The 27,610-nt window shown below is 45.0% G+C and overlaps 1 protein-coding gene across 1 annotated transcript; it reads right to left on the bottom strand.

The window, feature by feature from the left end:
- On the bottom strand, positions 1-25,115 carry TP53RK (TP53 regulating kinase). Its single transcript, XM_063958933.1, has 3 exons — positions 24,793-25,115; positions 10,286-10,620; positions 1-977 (listed from the first exon to the last, which is right to left on the bottom strand). Exons 2-3 carry the CDS (start codon positions 10,518-10,520, stop codon positions 508-510), a joined length of 705 nt encoding a protein of 234 aa, XP_063815003.1. The 5' UTR covers positions 10,521-10,620; positions 24,793-25,115; the 3' UTR covers positions 1-507.
- Between the last annotated feature and the right edge of the window lie 2,495 nt (positions 25,116-27,610).

The raw sequence follows: 27,610 nt of genomic DNA, 5'->3' as shown, positions 1-27,610 counted from the left end.
TAACAGAAAATGAAACAAGATTTATTTATTTATGATGTATGAAGTCTTTTCATCTAAATATTGTACAAAAAAAATAGAGTGAAGGTGGGTACACACTGATAGATATATCTGCCGATCAATTGATCGGCAGATATATCTATCTATGGACGGATCTGACAGTGTGTTGAGCATACACACTGCCCGATCCGTCGGGGACTGACGTCATGAACTGGGCGGGTGTGTACACACGCCCGCCCAGTTCAGCTGTCAATCACCGCCGGCTGCCGCAGCATGTGTACGGGAGGTCAGTCGACCGCCTGTACACACACAGCGATGCGCCAATATATCAATAGATATATTGTCCGTCAGCTGTGCTGCGGGGCCGACGCGATATGTCTGTGAACGACGGAGTTCACAGACATATCGCCCGTACACACTGTCAGACGGACCCGCGATATATCGGCCGTTCAAGAGAGCGGCCGATATATCGGCCAGTGTGTACCCACCTTAAGAACCAAAAATACACATTTATCCCACCATTGATCTCTTCCTTCCACGGAGTCGGACTTCTTCCAGTTTTTTTATTACAGGGCCCGATTTTTTAGATGCTGCAGTATAACTCTTGAGCAGAGCTTTGAACACCGCCTCAGTGTTAGGGTGTGTACTGAGAAAGGCCTTTTCTAGAACATAAAGATCCACACCTTTGTCCTCTGGGAAAGCAGAGATAAAACTCAGACCAAAATCAATAAGAATCAGATTCAGCTCTGGATGCGGAGGGCGTAGGAGCATGTTTGAGGTGGTGAGATCCCCATGGATGACATCCTCATCATGCACACGTGCTAGGATCTGACCTATTTTCTCTGCCAGGCTGTACAGGTTGCTGCCATTCTCCTGTGCGGACATAATATAGTCTCGGACTGTGACCGAATCTTTTATATCCTCCAGGTATATACAATTAGAAACATAGTCAACAAAATAGATGACAGGAGCAGGAATACCTGAGGGGGCAAAGAAAGAAATTCATTTGAGGAGAGTCAAAAGTGATGCATAATCATTTATCATTTTCATCAGTTATCATTTTATAGAATGTACTTGATAAATGCTACTTCAAAGCTGTTTGGTTGTTACAGTCACTTCCCCACTCCTTTTACTGCTTCATATATCAGCTCCCATATGTTCTAGAGAGGGCTGAACAGCTCACCTGGATGTCTGAACAGATCTGTTTATCTGTTTAGTAAGGAAATCATTAAAGAGTCACAATATTTTTATTAATATTTAACCCGCGTACAGACACAGACTTGGTTCAAGTGTGTGATAAACCAAAACTTTGTTTTACTATACTATATACCCCCCCCCCCCCCCCCCCCCACCCTTCCCTCTCACCATGACATGCCACAGTCTGATTACAATATTTTCACAATGATAGATGTAGCACTGCTCGGGACACCATGCCTTTTGAATAGGTGAATAGGTCACAAGCAAAGAGGTCACCCGTTGTAAAACCCCACTATTCAGTTTGAAGCATTCTATGCACTGGAGGGAGGAAGTGAAAAGCGGGATTTTGGTACTTACCGGTAAATTCATTTCTCCTTCATCCACTAGGGCACACTGGAAGGTCATTACGGATGGGATGTCCCAGAGCTCCCATTATGGGCAGGAAAGCGCTGAGAGTCCTGTATAGCCGCTCGCCCAAACCGAGTACCCGAAGCCGCAAAAGTATCGAACTTGTAGAACTTGATAAACGTATGTTTCCCCGACCAAGTTGCCGCTCTACACAACTGCATCAAGTAACCTAGTAACCGCCCAGGAACAACCCACTGACCTAGAGGAATGGGCGGAGACCGAAGTAGGCGTAAGTAGTGATGCTGCTAGATACGCCTGTTGAATAGTAAATCTGATCCAACGTGCTGATGTCTGTTTTGAGGCCGGCCATCCAGGCTTGGCGGCATCATAGAGCACAAAAAGAGCATCCGTCTTGTGTAAAGTAGCGATTCTCTCTACATAAAAGTACTGGAACCACAATAGGCTGATTAATATGAAAGGCTGAAACAACCTTAGGTAAAAAAGATCTGCGAGTGCGAAGTTCCGCTCCGTCCTCATGGAAGATCAAATACGGAGGACGGCACGAGAGAGCTCCCAACTCAGAGACCCTCCGAGCCGAGGCCAATGCCAACAATAACAGCACCTTCCATGTAAAGAATTTGAGCTCCACCAATTCCAGAGACTCACACAGGGATGATTGCAGAAATGATAGAACCGTATCCAGATCCCAGGGAGCTGTGGGAGGAACAAACGGTGGCTTAAGGCGGATAACCCTCTGAAGAAAAGTCTGTACCGAAAGCAGTAAGGCCAATTTTCTTTGCGAAAAAATTAACAGGGCGGAAATTTTTAACCTATAGCTACCCCAGGCTCAAACCCGCAGAGAAGCCAGCCTGGAGGAAAAGGAGAAGTCTGGCCAACCTAAAGGAAGTAGGCAAGAAATGACGCTGTTCACACCATGAGATGTATGACCTCCAAATACGGTAATAGTGTCTAGAAGTGACCTGACCTCCTTTCTAGCACTCATCATAGTAGGAATCACTGGTGTTGGGATACCGTTTTGTCTTAAACATTCCCTCTCAACAACCACACCGTCAAACGTAGCCGCTGTAAGTCCGGATAAACGAAAGGACCATGTGACAGCAAATCCTGCCTCAGAGGTAGCGGCCACGGGTCGTCTTTGAGTAACTGAAGGAGATCGCTGTACCAAGTTCTTCGAGGCCAGTCTGGAGCCACAAGTAGAACTCTAACGGTTTCCCGTTTGATTCTCTTGAGAAGACGTGGCAATAGGGGAAACAGTGGAAACAGGTACACAAATTGGAAAGTCCAAGGGATCGTCAATGCGTCGACCGCCTCTGCCTGTGGATCTCTGGTGCGAGAGCAATACCGAGGAAGTTTGTGGATGCCATGAGATCGATCTGCGGGAGTCCCCATCGACGAACCAGTTGCTGAAAAAACTGCGGCTTTAGTTCCCATTCGCCTGGATGCATATCCTGACGACTTAGGTAATCGGCCTCCCAGTTCTCCACTCCTGGTATGAATACTGCCGATATTGCTACTGCATACCTCTGGAACATAAGAGGATCTTGGTGACCTCCTTCATAGCGGCTCTGCTGCGGGTTCCCCCTTGGCGATTTATTTCTGCCATAGTCGTGGCATTGGCTGACTGCATGCATACTGCTCGTCCTTGTAGGAGATGACTGGTCAACAGGAAAGCGTTGTAGACAGCTCGAAGTTCCAGAATATTGATAGGTAGAGTCTGTTCTTAGAATGTCCAAAGACCCTGGAATTGGTAATCTTGAGTTTGTTGTAACTGAGACTTTTGGACATTTATGATCCAACAGTGTGTCCTGAGAAAATTTTTTGCTGTTCTCATATCGTCTACTAACTTCTCCGACGACTGGGCTTTTAGGAGAAGATGGTCTAAGTAGGGAACAATGTTGACCCCCTGTAATCGTAATCGCGCCATCATTACTGCCATCACCTTTGTGAAAACTCGAGGTGCTGAAGAAAGACCGAAAGGTAAGGCTTGGAATTGAAAATTTAAATCCTTTTCCCGCAAAACGGAGAAAACTCTGATGGGGCGGCCAAATCAGGATATGGAGGTAGGCATCTCTGATTTCTATTGACACCATAAAGTCCGCTACTTCTAGACCATTTATGAATGACCGTAGAGACTCCATCTTGAATTTGACTATTCTCAAAAAAAGGATTGAGACTCTTTAAATTCAGAATGGGTCTTACCGAGCCATCCGGCTTAGGCACCACGAACAAACTGGAATAAAATCCCTGTTTCTGCTGGTGTAAAGGTACAGGAACAATGACTTCTCCAGGAGATTCTGTATAGCCAAGAGAAGAGAAGAGAATACTGACGCTCCGGTGAAACTGGTAAACTTATCTTGGAGGAGGATGTTACTGAAACTCGACTCTGTATCCCTGAGTAATAATGTCTCTTACCCAGGCGTCTCTGCAGGTTTCCGACCAAATCTATACGAAACTTAGTAACCGAGCTCCCACCCTGGGATCCCCCAAGAGGGAGTAGAGCCTGTTATGCGGCGGGCGTAGTGGCTGGTTTAGGGTCCGTCCTCTGCCACCTCTGAAAGACGTGGCTCCACCTCTAGCACGTCCTCTGAATTTTGACCGAGGCCGAAAGGACAGTACAGAGTAAGTCTTTCTGGGAGGAGGAACTGCAGAAGGAAGATATGTTGACTTACCTCCCGTGGCCTTAGAGATTAGAGTGTCCAGTTCCTGACCAAACAGGAACTCGGTATTGCTTCTACCGCCTTCTTGGAATCCGCATCCGCTTGCCATTGCTTAAGCCAGAGCGCACGGCGAGCCAAAATAGACAAGGCTGATATCCTGGATCCGATGGTTCCGGCGTCCTTGGATATATACCGCACACTCTCGGATTTGTTCTGCCAGAGTAATCAATTAATCTGTAGGGGGACCAGATTGTAAACCGGTTACCAATTGTTCTGTTCAGGATTCTATTGCCTTGTTATCCCACTTACCAACCAGAGTAGGACGAATAAGTATCCCTGCTGCTGTGTAAATAGACTAAGGTAATTTCCTATCATGGTGCTTCCATGCTAGTGCAAAATGATCATTTATTTTCGTGGAAATAGGAGAGGAGGTCGCACTCTTGTTTTTTAAGAAAAAAAAAAGCAGGCTGTGGAGGAGTCGGATCAGACTCTGTAATTTGTAACACTTGGCGCGCTGCCAGTATGAGAGCATCTAAGCCCTCTGATTCAATATCCGCGTCATCCTGAATTACCTCTGTATCAGAGTCCTGAGGAGCTTCACCCTCCTCTAACGGAGGGATATCTTCCATGTCTGAGTCGTCAGACTGTTAATCCGCTGGTAACGGTCTCTTTTTGGAGACTTCCTGTGTAGAAACAGAGGTGGGGAATTTAGATGTCCCCATAGACTTACATAACTCCTCTACTGACTTGGCTAGACAGTGTGCCCACTCTGGTTCAGATACAGAAGTCTGAGCACTGGATTCTTCTCTATCTTAATGGGAAGCTGCCAGCTCTGCCAACAGATCTGTCATGACTCCGGACAATTGAACCAGCCATGGTGGAGTGGGATTCTGCATAGTTGCAGGTGCTGGAGAAGTTCACAGTTATCACAATATAATGAACCCTCATTCTGTTGAGTGAACTTTGCAGAGCACTTCTTACAAGCATATAGCTTCTGAGAAGCCTTGGAAGAAGTGCCTCTGCCAGTCATTGTCAGTAATAAAAATGAAGAAGAAAAAAATAAAAAATAAAATAATAATAATAATAATACAGAGAAAAGACAATAGAGAGGGGGAAGATAGGCGAGAGACCAGTCACAGCCGCCCTAACTGACAGTTACACTTAGGCCCTCATTCCGAGTTGATCGCTCACTAGCTGCTTTTAGCAGCAGTGCACACGCTAGGCCGCCGCCCCCTGGGAGTGTATCTTAGCATAGCAGAAGTGCGAACAAAAGGTTAGAACTGCTCGTAAAAAATGTCATGCAGTTTCTGAGCAGCTCAAAACCTACTCCTACCTTGCGATCACTTCACTCAGTTTAGTTCCTGCTTTGACGTCACAAACACGCCCTGCGTTCGGCCAGCCACTCCCCTGTTTTCCCAGGCACGCCTACGTTTTTACTTGTCACGCCTGCGTTTTTTTAGCACACTCCCTGAAAACGGCCAGTTACCACCCAGAAACACCCACTTCCTGTCAATCACTCACCGATCAACAGAGCGACAGAAAAGCGATGCTCGACCTTGTGTAAAACTGCATAGTTTTGTGTGAAAGTACTTCGCGCGTGCGTACTGCGGCCCGTACGCATGTGCAGAAATGCTGCTTTTTCACCTAATCACCGCGCTGCGACCGAAAGCAGCTAGCGATCAACTCGGAATGAGGGCCCTAGGGTAACTCACAGCTGTTCCTTATATAGTTTTACTATATAATAGTGACTCTAACTACTCTCCCCCTCTATACTGGTATCAACGATACCTGACCACCGCTCTGAGCCTTCTGGTTCTGCAGCGTCCTTGCTCTGTGTGAATGCTGCCCCAGCGTCCAAGCAGCACTTGCAGCGTGTGCTGAAATGGCGCCAAGCTGCCGGAAGAAGACGCCGCCTTCTGAGCACTCTGGTGCCCTGCTAGGTGGAAAATTCAAAGATGCTTCCTAACGGTTAGTGCTGAAGTACCGCCTTTATACAGAGCGGCTCTGGTACTCAGCGCATAGACAGAGTGCCCTGCCAGAAAAAAAAACGCGGCTTTCTGAGCACTTCGTTCTGGAGCTTAGCTCCGCCCCCCGCCTCTGGCACCCTGCTAGGCGGGAAATTCAAAGATGCTCCAAGCGGTGAGCGCTGAAGTACCGCCGCTGTATGCATAGAGGGGCAGAGCCAGTCACTATTCAAAGAATTTAAAGTGCCGACTCCACTTGTCCACCATCTATACCCCACCACAATGACCTTCCAGTGTCCCCTTCGTGGATGAAGCAGAAACAAAGAGTAGAAAAACAAAATCTGCCTGGGAAGAGAGCCAGCAGATGGAAAAGGTTAATATTGCGTGGAATAAAGCTTTAGCCACAGAGTCATCCACTGTTCAAGTAAAAATGTAGTAACAGACAAAGTGGGACAAATGCTAAGCCTTGGAGTGTGATAAAGTTGACTGTGATACCAACCAGTCAGCTCCTATCTGCCATGTTATAGGCTGTGTTTGAACAATGACAGGAGCTGATTGGTTGGTAGTTTCCCACTCTCAAAGACTTAGCCATGATGACCGTGGCTACATCTGTACTATGAAGCAGCCGCACGGGCACTCCCAGCATGCACAGTCGCACACGCGCCAGGCTGCGACTTTTGACACTTTGGGCCTAATTCAGATCTGATTGCGGCAGCAAATTTGTTAGCTAATGGGCAAAACCATGTGCACTGCAGGGCAGGCAGATATAACATGTACAGAGAGAGTTAAGGTCCATACATATGTAGCGATACAGCTGAGAGATTTTGACTGTATAGTCAAAATTGCTGAGAAAGTAAGTGCATATCGCTCAGTGTGTACACCGCCAGCGATAGCGATGCGCGTCCCCGCCAGGTCGCTATTGCTACTAAAAATAGACTGTGCAGACAAGTCAATTTTGGCTAGGTCGCTGGAAAAGAAAAAGCATCCCCAATGAGTTAGCCAAAATCGCCCATAGCCAAAATCGCTTGCACACTTAGTCAAAATCGCTGGAAAAGTTAGTCAAAATCTCCTACTGCCAGTCAAGGGAAAACGCTCAGTCAAAATCCCTCATAGTTAAAATCTCTCCTTGTGTATGCACCTTTAGATTTGGGTGTGGCGTGTTCAAACTGAAATCTAAATTGCAGTGTAAAAATAAAACAGCCAGTATTTACCCTGCACAGAAACAATATAACCCACCCAAATCCAGTGACGTGCGGTGAGATCACAGGCTGGGGAGGCACTGATTGAGAGAGATAGATATATATATATATATATATATATATATATATATATATATATATATATATATATATATATATATATATATATACACACACATACATATATATACACAAACACACACACACACGCACACATACATACATATACACATACATACACACACACACACACACACACACACACACACACATATACAGTGGCGGAACTAGCGAGCGGGGGTCCCAGGTCCGACAAAATGCTTTGGGCCCCCTCATCCCATCCAAGTCCACCCCCTCACCCCTGGAGAGGATCTGGTGAGGGGGACCTACTCAGGGCCAGAGAAATGGATACCTAGCAACAGTGCTGTAACCTGACATTTTAGCACTGTGTGCAAGAAACGGCATCGGAGCCCCCCCCCCCCCCCCCCCTCCATGCAAAACAGGGGCAGTGCGCGACGTAGGGACATGGCTTCGTGGGAAGGGGTGTGGCCACGAAAAATACCGATTCCTATAACGGTGCACAGTGGTCTCCCTTATTCAAATTACGCCGCACAGTAGCACCACTACACCAGGTAGAGCCCTTTATACACATTACGGCAGACAGCGTCCCCTTTTTACACATTACGGCAGACAGCGTCCCCAAGAAAGAAAGAAAGAAAAAGAAAGAAAAAGAAAGAAAAAGAAAAAGAAAAAGAAAAAGAAAAAGAAAAAGAAAAAGAAAAAGAAAAAGAAAAAGAAAAAGAAAAAGAAAAAGAAAAAGAAAAAAAGAAAGAAAGAAAGAAAGAAAGAAAGAAAGAAAGAAAGAAAGAAAGAAAGAAAGAAAGAAAGAAAGAAAGAAAGAAAGAAGAAAATAAATGTGGCCAGGTAGTTCTCAAGAGTTTATTCCGGATTACAGGGATACCCGCTAATACAGTATGTTTAAGGTCTGACAGAGTTATAGTGACTAGGAGTATATGAAAAACTGTAATATATAAATAAATAAAATAAAATAAATAAATAAATAATGACTGTTCCCATAACTCACAATAAACAAATACCTCATGCAGAGATTAAAAATATATTTACTGAAGAATAAAAATGCACGCAGTAACTAAAGAAACAATGACAATGGGCGCGCTAATGAAGAAGTTATATTCACATTCATAAAAGTAACCTTTACTTTGCTCAAACACAGTCTCAATCAGCGCAATATCCAGCCCGGCGGCCCCCCCTCTCTCACCTGCATGTCCGGACAGCTGAGTTAAGGCGCTGCTGCTGGCTTGGAGGGCAGAGGAAGGAGAGGGAAGAGCGCTGGCCTCCGCCGCTTCCCACCGCTACCACCGCTGCTGTTGCCACGAGCCCGGGACAGCCTCAATGCCAGTTGCCACCGGGACCCGCCGCTACTACCGCCCGTCGCACTGTGTATGGGTGATTGGACAGCGGATCAAGCACTGGATCCGCTGTCCAATCACAGCTGCCTCGCTGACATGGGGGTGGTGTCCCTGTCAGCGAGGCACTTGTTTAAGTACCGCACTCAGCATTTTTTTTAATGGGCTTTTAAAGCCCAGTGCTTGGCCCCGCCCCCCACTCTATCCCGTTCCCATTGTCTATGGGAGGCACTGCTATCAGTGCCTCCCAAACTAATTTGAAGGGTTAAAATTATTAGAATAAAATAAAGAAAATACTTATGACACAGGATATGTGTCATAAGTATCTTCTTTGCATTATTTTAATAATTAATCACAGGGGAGGCACTGCCTCCCCTGCCTCTCCTGACTGCACGTCCCTGCCCAAATCTCTCTCTCAGCACATGTTATATCTGCCCCCCTGCAGTGCACATGGTTTTGCCCATTAGCTAACAAATTTGCTGCTGCGATCAGATCTGAATTAGGCCCTTAATGCAATGTTAATAGCTGCGGGTGCGACCAAGACACACATACATGACGGCATGCACCAGATCAGATGACATATCGCTGAATTTGGCGCATATCGGGCAGTGTAGTATGCCAGATATGAGGCTGCCGTTGTCGCTAGCGACATAGGTGGTCATTCCAAGTTGTTCGCTCGCTAGCAGTTTTTAGCAGCCGTGCAAACGCTATGCCGCCGCCCACTGGGAGTGTATTTTAGCTTAGCAGAAGTGCGAATGAAAGGATCGTAGAGCGGCGGGCAAGTTTTTTTGTACAGTTTTAGAGTAGCTCAAAACCTACTCAGCGCTTGCGATCACTTCAGACTGTTCAATTCCGGGTTTGACGTCACAAACACGCTCTGCGTTCGCCCAGCCACGCCTGCGTTTTTCCTGGCACGCCTGCGTTTTTTCGAACACTCCCTGAAAATGGTCAGTTGACACCCAGAAATGCCCACTTCATGTCACTCTGCGGCCAGCAGTGAGACTGAAAAGCTTCGCTAGTACATCGTTCGCTGTAATAGTACGTCGTGCGTAGTGCACTGCATACGCATGCGCAGAAGTGCCGTTTTTTTGCCTCATCGCTGCACACGAATGCAGCTAGCGATCAACTCGGAATGACCACCATAGTCAAGTTTTATGTACTGCATTTTAAACCTGACAATGTCGCTAGCATCTTGCAGTATAATAATGAAGGACGGAACATGTCCATTCCATCCTTCATTAAAGACAATCCAGTGTGTACGGGCAATCTGGGCTGACGGGGATTCGCTCCGATGCCGGAACAAATCCCAGATGCTCCAGTGTGTACCCAGCTTTAGGTTACAAAACAAGAGCACAATCCATTTACAAGTCTTCCTCAGGCTTAGGCATGTCATGATATTCTTGTGCCTCCACAACAGCTGTAGAGCCACTTCTAATAAACGGCACATACATATATAGCAATCATTGCTGGCTCACCTGCCTTCCTGCACCTAAAGATAGATCGCACCTCCTGTGAGGTCCTCCTATGTGTCAGCTTCTCATCCAGGGTAGGGTGCCTGTAAGTCTTAGGAAATCTCTCCTTCACCACGACTGCCTTTCCCAGGAGGTGCCCCCGGTATACCCGGGCTTCAGCCCCCTGTTTCACTAGCTGCAGCCTCTCCAGGTACTCCCGAGTCCGCTGCCGGCTGCCGCACTCTGCATCGCATTCCATCGTACAAGTAGAGAAAATGGCTATGTAATCAAGATGTTATGTGACTTCCCGGCATAACTTGCACGAAGAATTTCAGCTGGCACTGTGTAATGTTGATAGGCTGCAACATAAAATTATTTTCATGTGAGACATGTGAACATATTCATATTAAACAGGATGTCTTCTATGTATCGGAGGTAAGTATAGCTGGTGTGAGGACAGAGACAGGGGTTGACATCCAAAATATATGAGAGGGAGGGGGGAGAGTGAGATCCACAGTAGTCTACACGTCCATCTGAATAACTTGCCATGGTGCCAGTCACATAATTCACATACAAAGACTGATAGGAGCGGCAGTCGGACAAACCCCCCCAAAACTTTTACTTCAAGTCCATGTTCTATCAACGTTTCGGGTTTAACCACAACCCGAATCACTATGAGGGGTTGCGATTAATCCCGAAACGTTGATACAACATGGACTTAATGTGTCCTTTATTTGTCAGACGACTGCTGCTTCTATCGGTCTTTGTAAATATATATAATTTGATTTCTATATATAAATACACACATGCCTAAAAACAACTAATTACCCTGACAAACCATGGGATAAAAAGAGACAGAAATATGTATATTATAGTGTCTCTCTGGATGTTTAAGTTTAACGTGTGTATTCAACTGAAGTCGGAACGGCTGTCAAGTCAGAAAGACAGCAGTTCCCGACTTTTTTTGGTCGAATTAGGATTCAAGCTATTCAATGGAGCTGTCGTTTTTCCAACTTGTCGAAAAACACATGGATCGGCGGATTAGCTGCGGATCCACATGTTTTGTCAAATTAGCGGCCATTTCCGACAATGCTGATCCGACTTCAAAAAATGAATGTCGGAGAGGATCTGACATGCATTGAATAGACCCCTAAGTGGTATATTTACTATTCAGTGGGCTTTGAATTCCCTCAATGTTTTCAGATTTTTCCTGCCACATTTAAATAAGCAATAGTATTTGTAATTCAAAACAAGCCTGACTTTGCAATTACTATTATTGGCCTTTTAAACATAGCAGACAAAATTGGCAAAAATCGTGAGTTCTGAGAATTCATTGCTTAGTAAATATACCCTACTTCATGAATGCGATCTGCAACACAATATGTACTAATAGATAATACAATATAATGGAATGGAAAATGTAGATTAGCCTAGCAGCTAAAAATTCAGAACATGGTGTATACTAACCTAAAGTTTAACGTAAACACACATACATATATACATACACACACACAAGATGTAGCTATTAAATACCTAGACTGTACTTGTACAAAATAAACTATACTGTACGAGTTCAAACGGAGTTGGGGAACTTTGACCTTAGACTATCCCAAAACGCTTGCACCCCTCTTGCACAGATAATTTGCTGTCACACAGCATTCAAAGAAGTTGCGTTTTATCAATGCATTATAAAAATGGTTTGTTCAAAAGGAGAGCAACGTGTTAATTTTTTAAAATAAAATGTAACAAAATGCACACCAAATCTTACCGTATGCTAACAGAGGAGTACGCTGGCTACACATCAGAGCGATGTAATGAAGGACGGAACGATCACTGTTCTATCCTTCATTACACAGTACCGTGTTGCTGCTATATCCTCCAATGTCCAATCCACACTGTAGTAGATATATCACAAATTGGGAACTACAATTCATAAAATACATAAATACATATTTTGTGATCAAGGATTTTATGAATTGTAGTTCCCAATTTGTGATATATTTACTACAGTGTGGATGTGGCATGCAATATGTGGGACGTACCACACGCAAGGTACATCTGAGATTTTTGGAACATAAGGGGAATATTCGTAATCAAGTAAAAACTCATTGTCTGTCCTTGCATTTTATGAGATGCAATAAAGGGGGAATGGAAAATTTGAAGATGAAGGCTACAGAACAGATTAGGATCACAAATAGGGGATTTACCGTTTCAACTTACTTTGTAAGAGGGAAGCTTATTGGCTATTTCGTTTACAAACACTTAGCCCACAGGGGTTAAACGACACAGTAGAGTTGAATTATATTTGATTTTCAAGAAGTGCTGTTTTTACTATATTTCCGGTATTCAATATTCTTATAAGCTCAGTATAAACTTATCAGACCCTTCTGATATGAAGCATTACTGTTATTATTGCTGTATCACATTTGTTTTACCTCTATTCTACTTTCTTATTGGGGCTTCCCGTTGTGCCCTTCTTAATTGGAGGGACATAAGTGGGGTTATGGATGATTGTAACTTTATATATTAAAATAATCGGAGTGAAGATTTTTATGACTCCTATAAATATGGTAATAATTTGGTATTGTAATACTGTTCTGTTTTGTGAGATGTATATACCTAGGAGGTGTGTTTTTTGCTGCTTTCTCTTTGCGGTATATATGTGTGTGTATATATATTTCCCCTTCTATATATGCACATATGTATACCTATTTGTATTTAGGTTAGATATTAAATAATATTATGTAATAATTACTATCTCTGATATTGTGCTCTGTTCAGTCGATAGAAAGACACACCATATTATAAAATTAAATGGAAAATGTGATCTTTAGCAGAGGTTCTATCAATTAATTACTAATTGATGCTATATGTGTGGACTAAGGATGTGCAATAAGGCTCTGACTATAGGATTAATTTACACTTGGTCTGTGAGGCGCAGTTGGAATGCACATGAATGCACGTGTGCAGTAAGGGAACCGGGATGAGTATTAATTCCCCGGTCTATTTAAACCCCGTGAGATGGGGATGTATCATTCTTCTGAGGAAGCCGCTGAGTGCTTATCAAGCGGAGAAACGCGTTAAGAGGGACTGTCGGAGATTTGGTGCATGCAGCATATTGTGATCCCTGGAACGAGTGGCTACTAGTGGAGCGAGGAGACCCGTCACTGTGCATATTCTTAATATGGGTGAGAGATAACCGGAGTCTGCCCTTGAAAATCTCCATACATATTGGAGCGCTTGTGTGGGACTTTCATTTGCACCTTACAAATATTAAAATCTATACTGACTGATGGACAAAGCCATTAATTGGTCACAGCGGAAACAGGTTTTAAATCTTACACCTTAAGGCTGGTCTACTAAAGATATGGAAATCTAGCATTTTGGAGCATAACATAATCCATGAGCAATTAACGGAACTTTGAACTGTGACTGTCTGCTAAGATATAGTTCCAACTGACGGATGTTTCTTAAAGCCTATATTATCATCTGAAAATAAGTCTATAGTTTTCATTGCACAATAGTCCTTTATTGTGATAATTATTATAGATATATAGGAGTGTTTATTATTATATTTTTTTATTGATTTTAAACAACGGCCGAGTGTAATGTGATTGTTTATTTAAATATTTTAAAAGTACATTCCTGTCGTATTGTTTTGATAAATATTTTCACCTTGGCACAGCAGCGCTATAAATATGGACGATCTCGTCCACATTGGCCTGCATGCACAAGCGACGGGGCACTAGCGATGAACGAGCGCGGGGCCGTGCATCGTTCATCGCTGGTGCCTCCACACTGAAAGATATGAATGGTATCTCGTTCATTAATGAACGAGATCGTTCATATCTTTCAGTATTATCTGCCAGTGTGTAGGGCCCATTACTCTCTCTGCAAATGTTATACCTGCCCCCCCCTGCAGACATGGTTTTGCCCAACTGCTAACAAATTTGCTCCTGCCATCAACTCTGAATTACCCCCATTGTCTCTTATTGACATCCCAAGAATAGAACACCAGATTCTAATACTACTACAGGGCATGTCTCCCATATCCAATATTATGACATACAGAATATTCAGAATAAAGGATTTTTTTTTTAGCAAGACTAAGATAGTGGCACATTTGTGATTGTTCAATGTACACAAACTTTGTGTAACACACAAAATTATAAAAAAATACTGTATAAAATTATCTTCAGACTGTGTAAGGTATATATGAAACATAAATGAATTTCATGCATGTACACAAACTTTGTTTCATGCACAAAATTACTAAAACTATTGTATAAAATCCCTTTCAGTCTGTGGGGGAGCATCCAATTGCCTGTAGTAATTTACTGGCAGTAATTATATCACCAGGTGCTATCTAATGAGCCCTGGTGCCAGCGTTTATCAGGGGTTTGGTTTCACCTGCCTCAGGAAGGCGAAGCCAAATCCCTGATAAGTGGGCTTTTTTCCACCGATCGCGGATGCAAAAATACCTAGCAGTGACGTGCGGTGGCGTGAGGCAGAGCCTTTCCTGTCATACTTACGTTTAAACCAGTTTTGACTGAATAAAATATATGAAAAATACTGATAATTTGTTTGAAATATCTTCTTTGCATTATTCTAATAATTTTTATAGCCCAAACTCTGGAGTAAAAAGTCTATGGCAGGTGAGGCACTGCCTCACCTGTGTATCCTTTCCACACATCTCTAATCAAAACTCACCAGATTTCCAGGAGTTTATAATGCTGCACCTGTGTATAATGCCCAGGGGTGGTCTTCAGTATGCCTGCGGTCGGGCTCCCGGCGACCAGCATACCGGCGCCGGGAGCCCGACCGCCGGCATACCGACACTTATTCTCCTTCGTGGGGGTCCACGACCCCCCTGGAGGGAGAATAAAATAGACGCGCGCCACCGTGCCCGTACCGTAGGGGCTCATTTGCGCTCGCCACACTGTCGGTAAGCCGGCGGCCGGCTTCCCGGCGCCGGTATGCTGGTCGCCGGGAGGCCGGCCGCCGGCAGATCGTAGTGAACCCATGCCCAGATGTACCCTTTGACTCATATATTGCACGTAAATCTGGCTCTGGGGTTAGCCAGTGCCTCCTGAGCCATTTAGCTCACCGCACGTCCCGGATACCTAGGTCTGTGGCTTTTCATGGACCCTATGTATTTTTGCACATCACAATAGGATAGGCGCAAAATAAAAATCAGTGAAAATATTTTTAAAAATTACTAAAACCCTGCTGTTTTTGTCAGGGCAATATTTTTGAGGCTATTTGGATACTTTGGATACCCACCTTCCCCCGTGTGTATAAGGTTCATATGAAACAAATGCATTCAGTGTTTAGGCCTGTGTCCCATCCCAAAGATCTCTAATTATGAAATGCAAGTATTCCAAAAAATATATAAAAAGCAGATATCCAAAATACTACTGGTCCCAAGCATTTTGTATATAGGAGACTCAGAAATGTGAGAGAGCCCTATCGAACAGGTATAATGGCAGAATATTCTTATGGATAGAGTGGAAGTCCATACAGTATAACATATATATATATATATATATATATATATATATATATATATATATATATATATATATACACACACACACAGTATAACTATATATATATATATAAAACACATACACATATTATGAATACAGGGGTATATATCTCTTATATATATATATATATATATATACACACACACACACACACACACACATATATACATACATATATACACCCCTGTATTCATAATTGTTAACAACATATGTGTATCACAATGGGGTGCTACCTTAGACACTGGCTTCGGTAATGTACAACACAAAAGAACAAAAGCTGTCTGTAACAGGTGCACTTATAGGTTTTAAAACATACCTTTTATTTAATAATATTAAAAATGACATATCACGTCCTTGTCAGTGAAATATTAAAATTAGAGAGATATGCGTGTAAAAGTACAGAAAGAACGTGTGTATAAAATAGGATTTTAATACCTACCGGTAAATCCTTTTCTCTTAGTCCGTAGAGGATGCTGGGGTCACATCAAGAACCATGGGGGGTATAGAAACATAGAATTTGATGTCAGATAAAAACCACTTGGCCCATCTAGTCTGCCCCTTTTACTTTTTATCCCTTAGGTAATCTCAACCCCTTTTGAACCTTAATTCTTTGTAAGGATATTCATATGCCTATCCCAAGCATGTTTAAATTGCTCTACAGGCTTAGCCTCTACCACCTCTGATGGGAGGCTATTCCACTTATCCACTACCCTTTCTATGAAGTAATTTTTCCTTAAATTTCCCCTGAACCTGCTTCCCTCCAGTTTCAGTGTATGTCCTCGAGTTCTAATACTTCTCTTCCTTTGAAGAATGTTTCCCTCCTGAACTTTGTTAAAACATTTGGTATATTTGAAAGTTTCTATCATGTCTCCCCTTTCCCTTCTCTCCTCCATACTATACACGTTAAGATCTTTTAGTCTTTCCGGGTAAATTTTGTGATGTAGGCCATGCACCATTTTAGTTGCCCTTATTTGTACACTCTCTAATGTATTTATATCCTTCTGGTGATATGGTCTCCAGAACTGGACACAGTATTCCAGTTGAGGTCGTACCAATGATCTATAAAGTGGCATTATTACTTCTCTTTTCCTGCTACCGATTCCTCTTCCTATGCAACCAAGCATCTGACTTGCCTTTCTCATTGCTTTGTTGCATTGCTTTCCTGCCTTTAAGTCACTTGAAATAGTGACTCCTAAATCCCTTTCCTCCTCAGTAGTTTCCATTATAGTACCCTTGATACTATATTTAGCCTTTGGGTTTTTGAGACCCAAGTGCATGATGTTGCGCTTTTTTATAGACGGGATCTGCAGGAGACGTGGGCACTTTAAGACTTTCAAAGGGTGTGACCTGGCTCCTCCCTCTATGCCCCTCCTCCAGACTCCAGTTTAAGGAACTGTGCCCAGGGAGACGGACATTTCGAGGAAAGGATTTATTGTTAAACCACGGTGAGTATCTTACCAGCTCACACCGCAAGCATGCCGCAGAATGTGGCATTTAATAGAACACCAGCCAACAGCATGAAGAATATGCAGCAATATGCTGACAAAAATCGTAACACAACCTGTGTGTAACCACAACCAATAACTGCAGATACAGTACGCACGCCCAGCATCCTCTATGGACTAAGAGAAAAGGATTTACCGGTAGGTATTAAAATCCTATTTTCTCATACGTCCTAGAGGATGCTGGGGTCACATCAAGAACCATGGGGTTTATACCAAAGCTCTAGAACGGGCGGGAGAGTGCGGATGACTGCAGCACCGATTGACCAAACATGAGGTTCTCATCAGCCAGGGTATCAAACTTGTAGAACTTTGCAAATGTGTTTTAACCCGACCAAGTAGCTTCTCGGCAAAGTTGCAATGCCAAGACCCCACGGGCAGCCGCCCAGGATGAACCCACCTTCCTAGTGGAATGGGCCTTCACAGACGTCGGTAACGGCAATCCAGTCATAGTATGAGCGTGCTGAATCGTACCTCTGATCCAACACGCAACAGTCTGCTTGGAAGCAGGACACCCAATCTTGTTGGGAGCATACAGGACAAACAAAGACTCTGTTTTCCGTATTTGAGCTGCTTTAGCGACGTAAATCTTCAAAGCCCTAACCACATCTAGAGACATTGACTCAGTGAACGTGTCAGTAACTACTGGCACCACAATAGGTTTGTTTATGTGGAAAGATGAAACCACCTTTGGAAGAAAATGTTGACGAGTTCTCAACTCTGCCCTATCTTCATGGAAAATCAGGTAAGGGCTCTTGTGAGACAAGGCCCCCAACTCAGACACCCGCCGTGCGGATGCCAATGCCAAAAGCATCACCACTTTCCAAGTGAGAAACTTCAACGCTATCTCTTGTAGAGGCTCAAACCAATCCGACTGAAGGAATTGCAACACCACATTAAGGTCACATGGTGCCACTGGAGGCACAAATGGAGGCTGGATGTACAAAACCCCTTCACGAAGGTCTGAACCTCTGGAAGAGAGGCCAATTGTTTTTGGAAGAACACTGACAAGGACGAAATCTGGACCTTGATTGACCCCAATCTAAGGCCCGCCTCCACACCAGCCTGCAGAAAATGGAGAAAACGTCCCAACTGAAACTCTTCCGTAGGAGCCTTCTTGGATTCACACCAAGACACATATTTTCTCCAAATATGGTGGTAATGTTTCGACGTTACTCCTTTCCTGGCCTAAATAACGGTGGGGATGACTTCCTTGGCAATACCCTTACGGGCTAGGATCCGGCGCTCAACAGCCATGCCGTCAAACGTAGCCGCGGTAAATCTTGATACACGCATGGCCCCTGCTGCAGCAGGTCCTCGCGAAGAGGAAGAGGCCGAGGATCTTCTATGAGCAACTCCTAAAGATCTGGGTACCAAGCCCTCCTTGGCCAGGCTGGGGCAATGAAGATTACTCGAACTCTTGTTCTCCTTATGATCCTGAGCACTTTTGGGATCAGCGGAAGTGGAGGGAAGACATACACCAACCGGAACACCCACTGGGCCACTAGCGCATCCACTGCTATTGCTTAAGGGTCTCTTGACCTGTAACAATATTTCTGAAGCTTCTTGCTGAGACGAGATGCCATCATGTCTACTTGAGGAACTCCCCAAAGACTTGTCACCTCTGTGAAGACTTCTTGGTGGAGGCCCCACTCTCCTGGATGGAGATCGTGTCTGCTGAGGAAGTCTGCTTCCCAGTTGTCTACTCCCGGAATGAAAATTGCCGACAGAGCCTTTACATGTCTTTCTGCCCAGAGGAGGATCTTCGTCACCTCTGCCATTGCCGCTCTGCTTTTCGTTCCGCCCTGTTTATGTATGCGACTGCTGTTACATTGTCCGACTGGGTCTGCACGGAATGATCTTGAAGAAGATGTACCGCTTGTTGAAGGCCGTTGTAAATGGCTCTCAATTCCAGCACGTTTATATGTGAAGGTAGGCTTCCTGACTTGACCATTTTCCTTGGAAGCTTTCTCCCTAAGTGACCGCTCCCAGCCTCGGAGACTTGCATCCGTGGTTACCAGGACCCAGTCCTGAATCCCGAACCTGCGTCCCTCTAGTAGGTGAGAACTGTGTAGCCACCACAGGAACGAAATCCTGGCTTTTGACGACAGGATTATCTTCCGGTGCATGTGTAGGTGGGATCACGACCACTTGTCCAACAGGTCCCACTGGAATACCCTGGCATGGAACCTGCCAAACTGTATGGCCTCGTAGGCCGCCACCATCTTCCCCAACAACCGAATGCACTGATGGATCGACACACTTGATGGTTTCAATATCTGTTTTACCATTTTCAGGATTTCCAGAGCCTTTTCCACTGGAAGAATTACTCTCTGAACCTCTGTGTCGAGAATCATCCCGAGAAAAAACAATCTTGTCGTCGGTTCAAACTGTGACTTTGGATAATTTATGATCCAACCGTGTTGTTGGAGTATTGAGAGGGAGAGCGTGATGTTTTGTAACAACTGCTCCCTGGATCTCGCCTTTATCAGGAGATCACCTAGATAAGGAATTATATTGACTCCTTCTTGACGCAGGAGGATCATCATCTCCACCATCCCCTTGGTGAAAAGCCCTTGGCGCTGTGGAGATACCGAAAGATAACGTCTGGAATTGGTAATGGCAAGTCTGCACCGCGAATCACAGATAAGCCTGGTGAGGAGGATAAAAAGGGAACATGCAGGTCAGCATCTTTTATATACTGACCCCTTGTAATCCCCCTCCTCCAGAGTGGAAATCACTGCCCCCAGTGATTCCATCTTGAACCGTTTTTAGTAGAAATTCAGATTTTTTAGGTTCAGGGGCGGTCTAACTAAACCGTTCGGTTTCGGAACAACAAGGAGGCTTGAATAACCCTCTCCCTTTGTTGTGACCCAGGCACCAGGACTATGACCTGGTCCTGACAGAACATTTTAATTACCGATATAACTGCTTCTCTTCCTGGAAGAGACGCCGGCAAGGTCAATTTAAAAAATCGGCATGGGTGAACGTCTTGATTTGTACCCCTGGCACACTATATGTAAAACCCAGGGATCCAGGTCAGATTGACTCCAATTCTGACTGAGTAGTTTTAGACGTGCCCCCACCCGAGCGACCTCCCGCGAGGGAGCCCCATCGTCATGCTGTACACATGGAAGAAGTATGGGTAGCCTTCTTTTCGTGGCAACCTGAAGCCGCTGTAGACATGCTTATGTCTCTTCCCCTAAGGGGAACCCTTTCGCTGTACTTACTGGTTCGAAAAGACTGCATGTGCGGGTGATCTCTTTGCCAGTGTCCGTGCAGAGGGCAAAAAACGCCTCCAGTCCATCACCAAATAAGGCCTCACCTTTGTAAAGGAGATCCTCCATATTTCTCTTGGAATTTGCATCCGCGTTTCACTGGCGAATCTCCAACGCCTGCCAAGCCGATACTGCCCTGGTAGCGGCTTGTGAACTGAAGAGACCAATATCTTTTATTGCTCCTAGCATGTATGCGGCAGCGTTTTTGATATTTCCTAACTTAGGGAGTATCTCATCTTTATCAATCGTGTCAATTTCTGATGACACGTTCTCTGACCATTTTGTAATAGCGTGACACACCCACGCACAAGTAATAGTGGGGCAGATGTATTAACCTGGAGAAGGCATAAGGAAGTGATAAACCAGTGATATGTGCAAGGTGATAAAGGCACCAGCCAATCAGCTCCAATATGTAAATTAACAGTTAGGATCTGATTGGCTGGTGCCTTTATCACCTTACACATATCACTGTTTTATCACTTCCTTATGCCTTCTCCAGGTTAATACATCTGCCCCAGTGGACCTGACAGCGTCTCTTTGCAACATATAGTTTTCACCTCTCGGTTCGTCTGCCCGTTTAGTGAAGCCGTGCCAGGTATAGGGAGAATTTCCATGTCACTCTAGAGTCTAGACAGTGCACTGTCTAACACAGGGGGTGACTGCTGGGAAAGAATATATTAAGCTTGTCTTATTTTATCTATTTCCCTGGAACCCCTATCGGCGACACAGGACTCAAAGTCCGCGTCGGTAGCAGTAGTCATAACATTTGTAAATGGACTTTATGTGACCCAGAGATGCCTGCAGATGGAAGAAGCAGAATGCTGACAAACATATCTTCTACATATCCAGCATGCAGCCTAAGATACAGCCTCATCCAATCCCCATGCAGGCTCTTGGTGTGCCGGTACCGTCACCACCTTACAACTCTGCGTCCCCAAATGGTTTCCTCTGTGAAGGAACTCCCTGCTTCAGATATGTCACCCACGTGTACCATACACACCTACAGACACACTGGGACCAATAGGGGACAGACCTCTGTCAGAGGGATACATAAAAGGGGTTAGCCAGTTCACACCCCAGTGCAAAATACAAATCTGTGAAATATATCATAAAACAGACCTGCAGCGCTTTATAATATAACATGATACAATACAAGCACCATATACATTGCCCCCAACCCCCCCTCCTTTTTTGCACCCTGATACAAGTCAGTAGTGAAGAGAGGACCAGCATTTCTCAGAGGAGAAAATGGCGCGGAGTTGTGTGCTGGCTTAGTGAGAAAGAAGCCCCGCCCCCATAATGGCGCGCTTCTAGATTAAATAATTAATTTCACTGGCAGGGGTAGGACAGTGTGTGTTAATGTACCTTTTTGCCATAAACAAGTGTTTTTTCTGCCCAGGGCACATGCCGCTTTTTTCCCAACTAATATTTATACTGGCGGGAGTTAGGACAGTGCCTTGCCACTTATGTCCCCTATTGCCAGTGTATTTTGAGGATTTATATGCTGCCCAGGGTGCCCCTCCCCCCGCGCCCTGCAGTGCCGCTGTGTATGGGAGCCTGGTGCGCAGCGTGCGATCGCTGCGTGGTACCTCAAAGCAGTCACTGAAGTCTTCTGATCTTCTTCTACTCACCTGTCTCCTGACTTCTGGCTCTGCAAGGGGTGTGACGGCGGGCTCTGGGAATGAACCCCTAGGCGTACCTAGTGTTCCAAACCCTCAGGAGCTAATGGTGTCCTGTAGCCAAAGAAGCAGAGCCTTTAACTCACAGAAGTAGGTCCGACTTCTCTCCCCTAAGTCCCATGAAGCAGGGAGACTGTTGCCAGCAGTACTCCCTGAAAATAAAAAACCTAACAAAGTCTTTTCAGAGAAACTCAGTAGAGCTCCTCAGTGTGCATCCAGTCTGCCTGGGCACAGATTCTAAACTGGAGTCTGGAGGAGGGGCATAGAGGGAGGAGCCAGGTCACACCCTTTGAAAGTCTTAAAGTGCCTATGTCTCCTGCAGATCCCGTCTATACCCCCCCATGGTTCTTGATGTGACCCCAGCATCCTCTAGGACGTATGAGAAAAATATTACACCAAAAAAACCTGTGTTTATTTGTCCTCTATTTGGTTAGTTTCTCATAAATAACACGTACACATTCTATGAGGTATCAACTTGTAATTGTCCTCACAATTATATATTAACCGGGTTCAGTATGGGATCCTGACGATCAGGGGACCGACGCCAGAATCCCAGTGGCGACAGCAGCGTGTCCCCTCGCAGGCTCACTGCACTAGCCACGTTCCAGGCCTGGTGGCGAGCTTTGCTCGCCACACTATTATATTCCCCCTTGAGGGGGGTGTGGCCCACCCCCTGAGTGAGAATTAGTGGCACCGTTCGGGATTCAGTCTGCTGGCATTTCCTTGGCTGTTGGGATTCTGGCGTCTGTATCCTGATTGCCGGGATCCCAACTGCTGGGAAAGTGACTGCTTCCCAATTAACCACCTACTGTACAAGGTGGCCCCGCTCTAATCTCACAAATAAGTAGTCGTTACCACTGTCTTCAAGTTCCTGTATAATATTGGTCCTATAATGTGTATTAAACAATTTATATATCAGTGGGAGAGATCCCTTGATTATAAATGATACCCTAATAGCTGGTAGGGATATATTGCCAGCCAAGCAGGCAAAGGATTTGTTAGTGGGTGTTAGGTATAATAATCACTTCTCCAACACATCAAATCAAAGTTCCCCAATATGACATCTATCCAAATCCCTCCCTATGATCATCATAATTTATGACACGTCACGTACAGTTGCGATACCTACAGAATAAAAAGTTGTAAGCCCCCTAATATTAGGGTATAGCAAAAAAAATACATTAAATGAAAACAAATGTCTGGAGTAATTATTCTCAACTATTTCTCATATTAATATGAGATACTGAAATAAATAGAGTCAGTCAATAAAGGTTTATGATATGTTGACATTGTTATGCAATATTATAAACCTTGATGATTGACTGACTCTATATAAGCACCTTATATTAAGATGATAAATAGTAACAATGTGGTAATACCTATAATTACTTAGACTAATAGTGGGGTTTGGACTGGAAATACATGTTATGTGTGGAGTTTATATGTTTTTTCCTTTTGTCATGTGAAATTTTAACATTATTAAACAGTACTTTACTATATTTGCTTATTCCATCCATTTTGGGTACATTTAAATGAGCCTAATAAAAGTATACTGTGAGATATGACATCTGCTGTATCCAAAGTGGTCTATTTATAAACAACCTACATATGCAGTAGCGCTGGATCTCTCCCACTGATATATAAACTGTTTGATACACATTATAGGACCAATACTATACAGGAACTTGAAGACAGTTGTAACGAATACTCATTTGTAAGACTACAGCGGGGCCACCTTGTAGGTGGATTATTATACGGTGAGGACAATTCCAAGTTGATACCTCATAGAGGGGCAGATTTATTAAGCCTGGTGAAGTGATAAAGAGGAAGGTGATAAAGTACCAGCCAGCCAGCCAGCTCCTGTCATTTTTCAAACCCAGCCTGTAACATGGAAGTTAGGAGCTGATTGGCTGGTACTTTATCACCATGTAATTTATCACTTCACCAAGCTTAATAAATCTGCCCCTCAATGTGTACGGTGTTATTTATGAGAAACTAACCAAACAGAGGACAAATTAGCAGACACAGGTTTTTTTGTATAGTATTTTTATACACACTTTCTGTACTTTTACACACATGTCTCTATAGTTTTAGTATGTCACTGATAGGACGTGATAGGTCATTTTTAATATTACGAAATACAAGGTATGTTTTAAAACCTATAAGTGCACCTATTACAGACAAGAGGCATTTGATATGCTGGCTGCCGGGATCCCGACAGCCAGCATATCGCCAACTATTATCCCTCTTGGGGTGTCCACGAAAGCCCTGGAGGGAGAATAAATAGCGTGGCGCGTGTTTTGCGCCGCAGTGCTCGCAGTGTGGCGAGCTCAGCGAGCCCGCAAGGGGCTCTTTTGCGCTCACCCCACTGCCTGCGTGCCGGTGGTAGGGATCCCGGCGCTGGAATCCCAAGCGCCAGCAAAACGTAGTAGACCCATTACAGACACCCTTTATTGTATTGTACATATGGGAGACTCAGCCTGTAATACTCTGCGTAGGGAATTTAGCAAGAAGATCTCTTACTGGTTGTCTGGCCCCTCTGTAACAGGCTGGTCCCTGTGGCTGACTGGCAGGATGGTTCTTCTGGTTGGCTGGCAGGACGGTCCCTCTTCAACACGCTGGTCCCTGTGGCTGGCTGGCTGGCAAGATAGTCTCTCTGGATGGTCTCTGGGTGGAGGAATGCAGTGTGCTCTCACTGTGCAGCAAACTCAAGTGGAACACAAGACAGAAAAATGGAACACACAGTTCCTTTATGCTTCCTCTTCCTGTGTACAGTGTAACAGGATCCACCCCCCCCAACACTATACTGTTTCTATTAGCCCACAGGCCTGTCATGTAACTGTAGCCATGCCCCCAGCACACAGCCACTTCCTGGACCTCCTGTTATCAGCATTGTTTAGATGCCTGGGTGAAAAAAGCAGTCTCAATCAACAAGCTATGTTGATTTACTGCCCTGCAGGCCTAAGGGGTTAGTGGGGAGGAAGGGCACCTGCTGTGAGATGCTGCATCTGGGAGCTCAGTGTGACTGACTATAGCTGACAGCCAGCTGAGCCAGGAAGGGAGGAGGGAGCAGGACTTCACTTCATTTCACAGACAGTTTGTCTGCCTGTCTGGAGTTTTCTAGGGGGGCCCCCCTTTCTATCCGTGGCTGATGCAGTGACAGCGTTTGTTGACTATTCAAAGTCCTGCGAGTGTGTGCGGCTACCTATGCTGTTTCTTCTGTACTGCTCTGTTTAGGAAGGCATCGGCGGACAGTAATAATAAGAATTTACTTACCGATAATTCTATTTCTCGTAGTCCGTAGTGGATGCTGGGAACTCCGTAAGGACCATGGGGAATAGCGGCTCCGCAGGAGTCTGGGCACATCTAAAGAAAACTTTAGGATCACCTGGTGTGCACTGGCTCCTCCCCCTATGACCCTCCTCCAAGCCTCAGTTAGGATACTGTGCCCGGACGAGCGTACACAATAAGGAAGGATTTTGAATCCCGGGTAAGACTCATACCAGCCACACCAATCACACTGTACAACTTGTGATCTGAACCCAGTTAACAGCATGATAATAGAGGAGCCTCTAGAAAAGATGGCTCACTACAGCAATCACCCGAATTTTTTGGTAACAATAATTATGTACCAGTATTGCAGACAATCCGCACTTGGGATGGGCGCCCAGCATCCACTACGGACTACGAGAAATAGAATTATCGGTAAGTAAATTCTTATTTTCTCTGACGTCCTAGTGGATGCTGGGAACTCCGTAAGGACCATGGGGATTATACCAAAGCTCCCAAACGGGCGGGAGAGTGCGGATGACTCTGCAGCACCCAATGAGAGAACTCCCGGTCCTCCTCAGCCAGGGTATCAAATTTGTAGAATTTTACAAACGTATTTGCTCCTGACCAAGTAACTGCTCGGCAAAGTTGTAAAGCCGAGACCCCTCGGGCAGCTGCCCAAGATGAGCCCACCTTCCTTGTGGAGTGGGCATTTACAGATTTTTTGGCTGTGGCAGGCCTGCCACAGAATGTGCAAGCTGAATTGTACTACAAATCCAACGAGCAATAGTCTGCTTAGAAGCAGGAGCACCCAGCTAGTTGGGTGCATACAGGATAAACAGCGAGTCAGATTTCCTGACTCCAGCCGTCCTGGAAACATATATTTTCCGGGTCCTGACAACGTCTAGCAACTTGGAGTCCTCCAAGTCCCTAGTAGCCGCAGGCACCACAATAGGTTTGGTTCAGGTGAACGCTGAAACCACCTTAGGGAGAAACTGAGGACGAGTCCTCAATTCCGCCCTGTCCGAATGGAAAATCAGATAAGGGCTTTTACAGGATAAAGCCACCAATTCTGACACGCGCCTGGCCCAGGCCAGAGCCAACAGCATGACCACTTTTTCTGTGAGATATTTTAACTCCACAGATTTAAGTGGGTCAAACCAATGTGACTTTTGGAACCCAAAAACCACCTTGAGATCCCAAAGTGCCACTGAAGGCACAAAAGGAGGCTGTATATGCAGTACCCCTTTAACAAACGTCTGAACTTCAGGGACTGAAGCTAGTTCTTTTTTGGAAGAAAATCGACAGAGCCGAAATTTGAACCTTAATGGACCCCAATTTCAGGCCCATAGATACTCCTGTTTGCAGGGAATGTAGGAATCGACCCAGTTGAATTTCCTCCGTCGAGCCTTACTGGCCTCGCACCACGCAACATATTTTCGCCAAATGCGGTGATAATGTTTTGCGGTTACATCCTTCCCGGCCTTGATCAGGATAGGGATGACTTCATCCGGAATGCCTTTTTCCTTCAGGATCCGGCGTTCAACCGCCATGCCGTCAACGCAGCCGCGGCAAGTCTTGGAACAGACAAGGTCCCCGCTGAAGCAGGTCCCTTCTTAGAGGTAGAGGCCACGGATCCTCCGTGAGCATCTCTTGAAGTTCCGGTTACCAAGTCCTTCTTGGCCAATCCGGAGCCACTAATATAGTGCTTACTCCTCTCCATCTTATCAATCTCAGTACCTTGGGTATGAGAGGCAGAGGAGGGAACCCATACACTGATTGGTACACCCACGGTGTTACCAGAGCATCTACAGCTATTGCCTGAGGGTCCCTTGACCTGGCGCAATACCTGTCGAGTTTTTCCCAACGGTTTATAATCATGTGGAAGACTTCTGGGTGAAGTCCCTACTCTCCCGGGTGGAGGTCGTGCTGAGGAAATCTGCTTCCCAGTTGTCCACTCCCGGAATGAAAACTGCTGACAGTGCTATCACATGGTTTTTCGCCCAGCGAAGAATCCTTGCAGCTTCTACCATTGCCCTCCTGCTTCTTGTGGCACCCTGTCTGTTTACGT

The sequence above is a fragment of the Pseudophryne corroboree genome, chromosome 3, assembly GCF_028390025.1.
Source record: "Pseudophryne corroboree isolate aPseCor3 chromosome 3, aPseCor3.hap2, whole genome shotgun sequence".
In the NCBI taxonomy this organism is placed as follows: Eukaryota; Metazoa; Chordata; class Amphibia; order Anura; family Myobatrachidae; genus Pseudophryne; species Pseudophryne corroboree.
The sequence above is the reverse complement of the archived record's forward strand: the minus strand, read 5'-3'. Positions and strand labels throughout refer to the sequence as shown.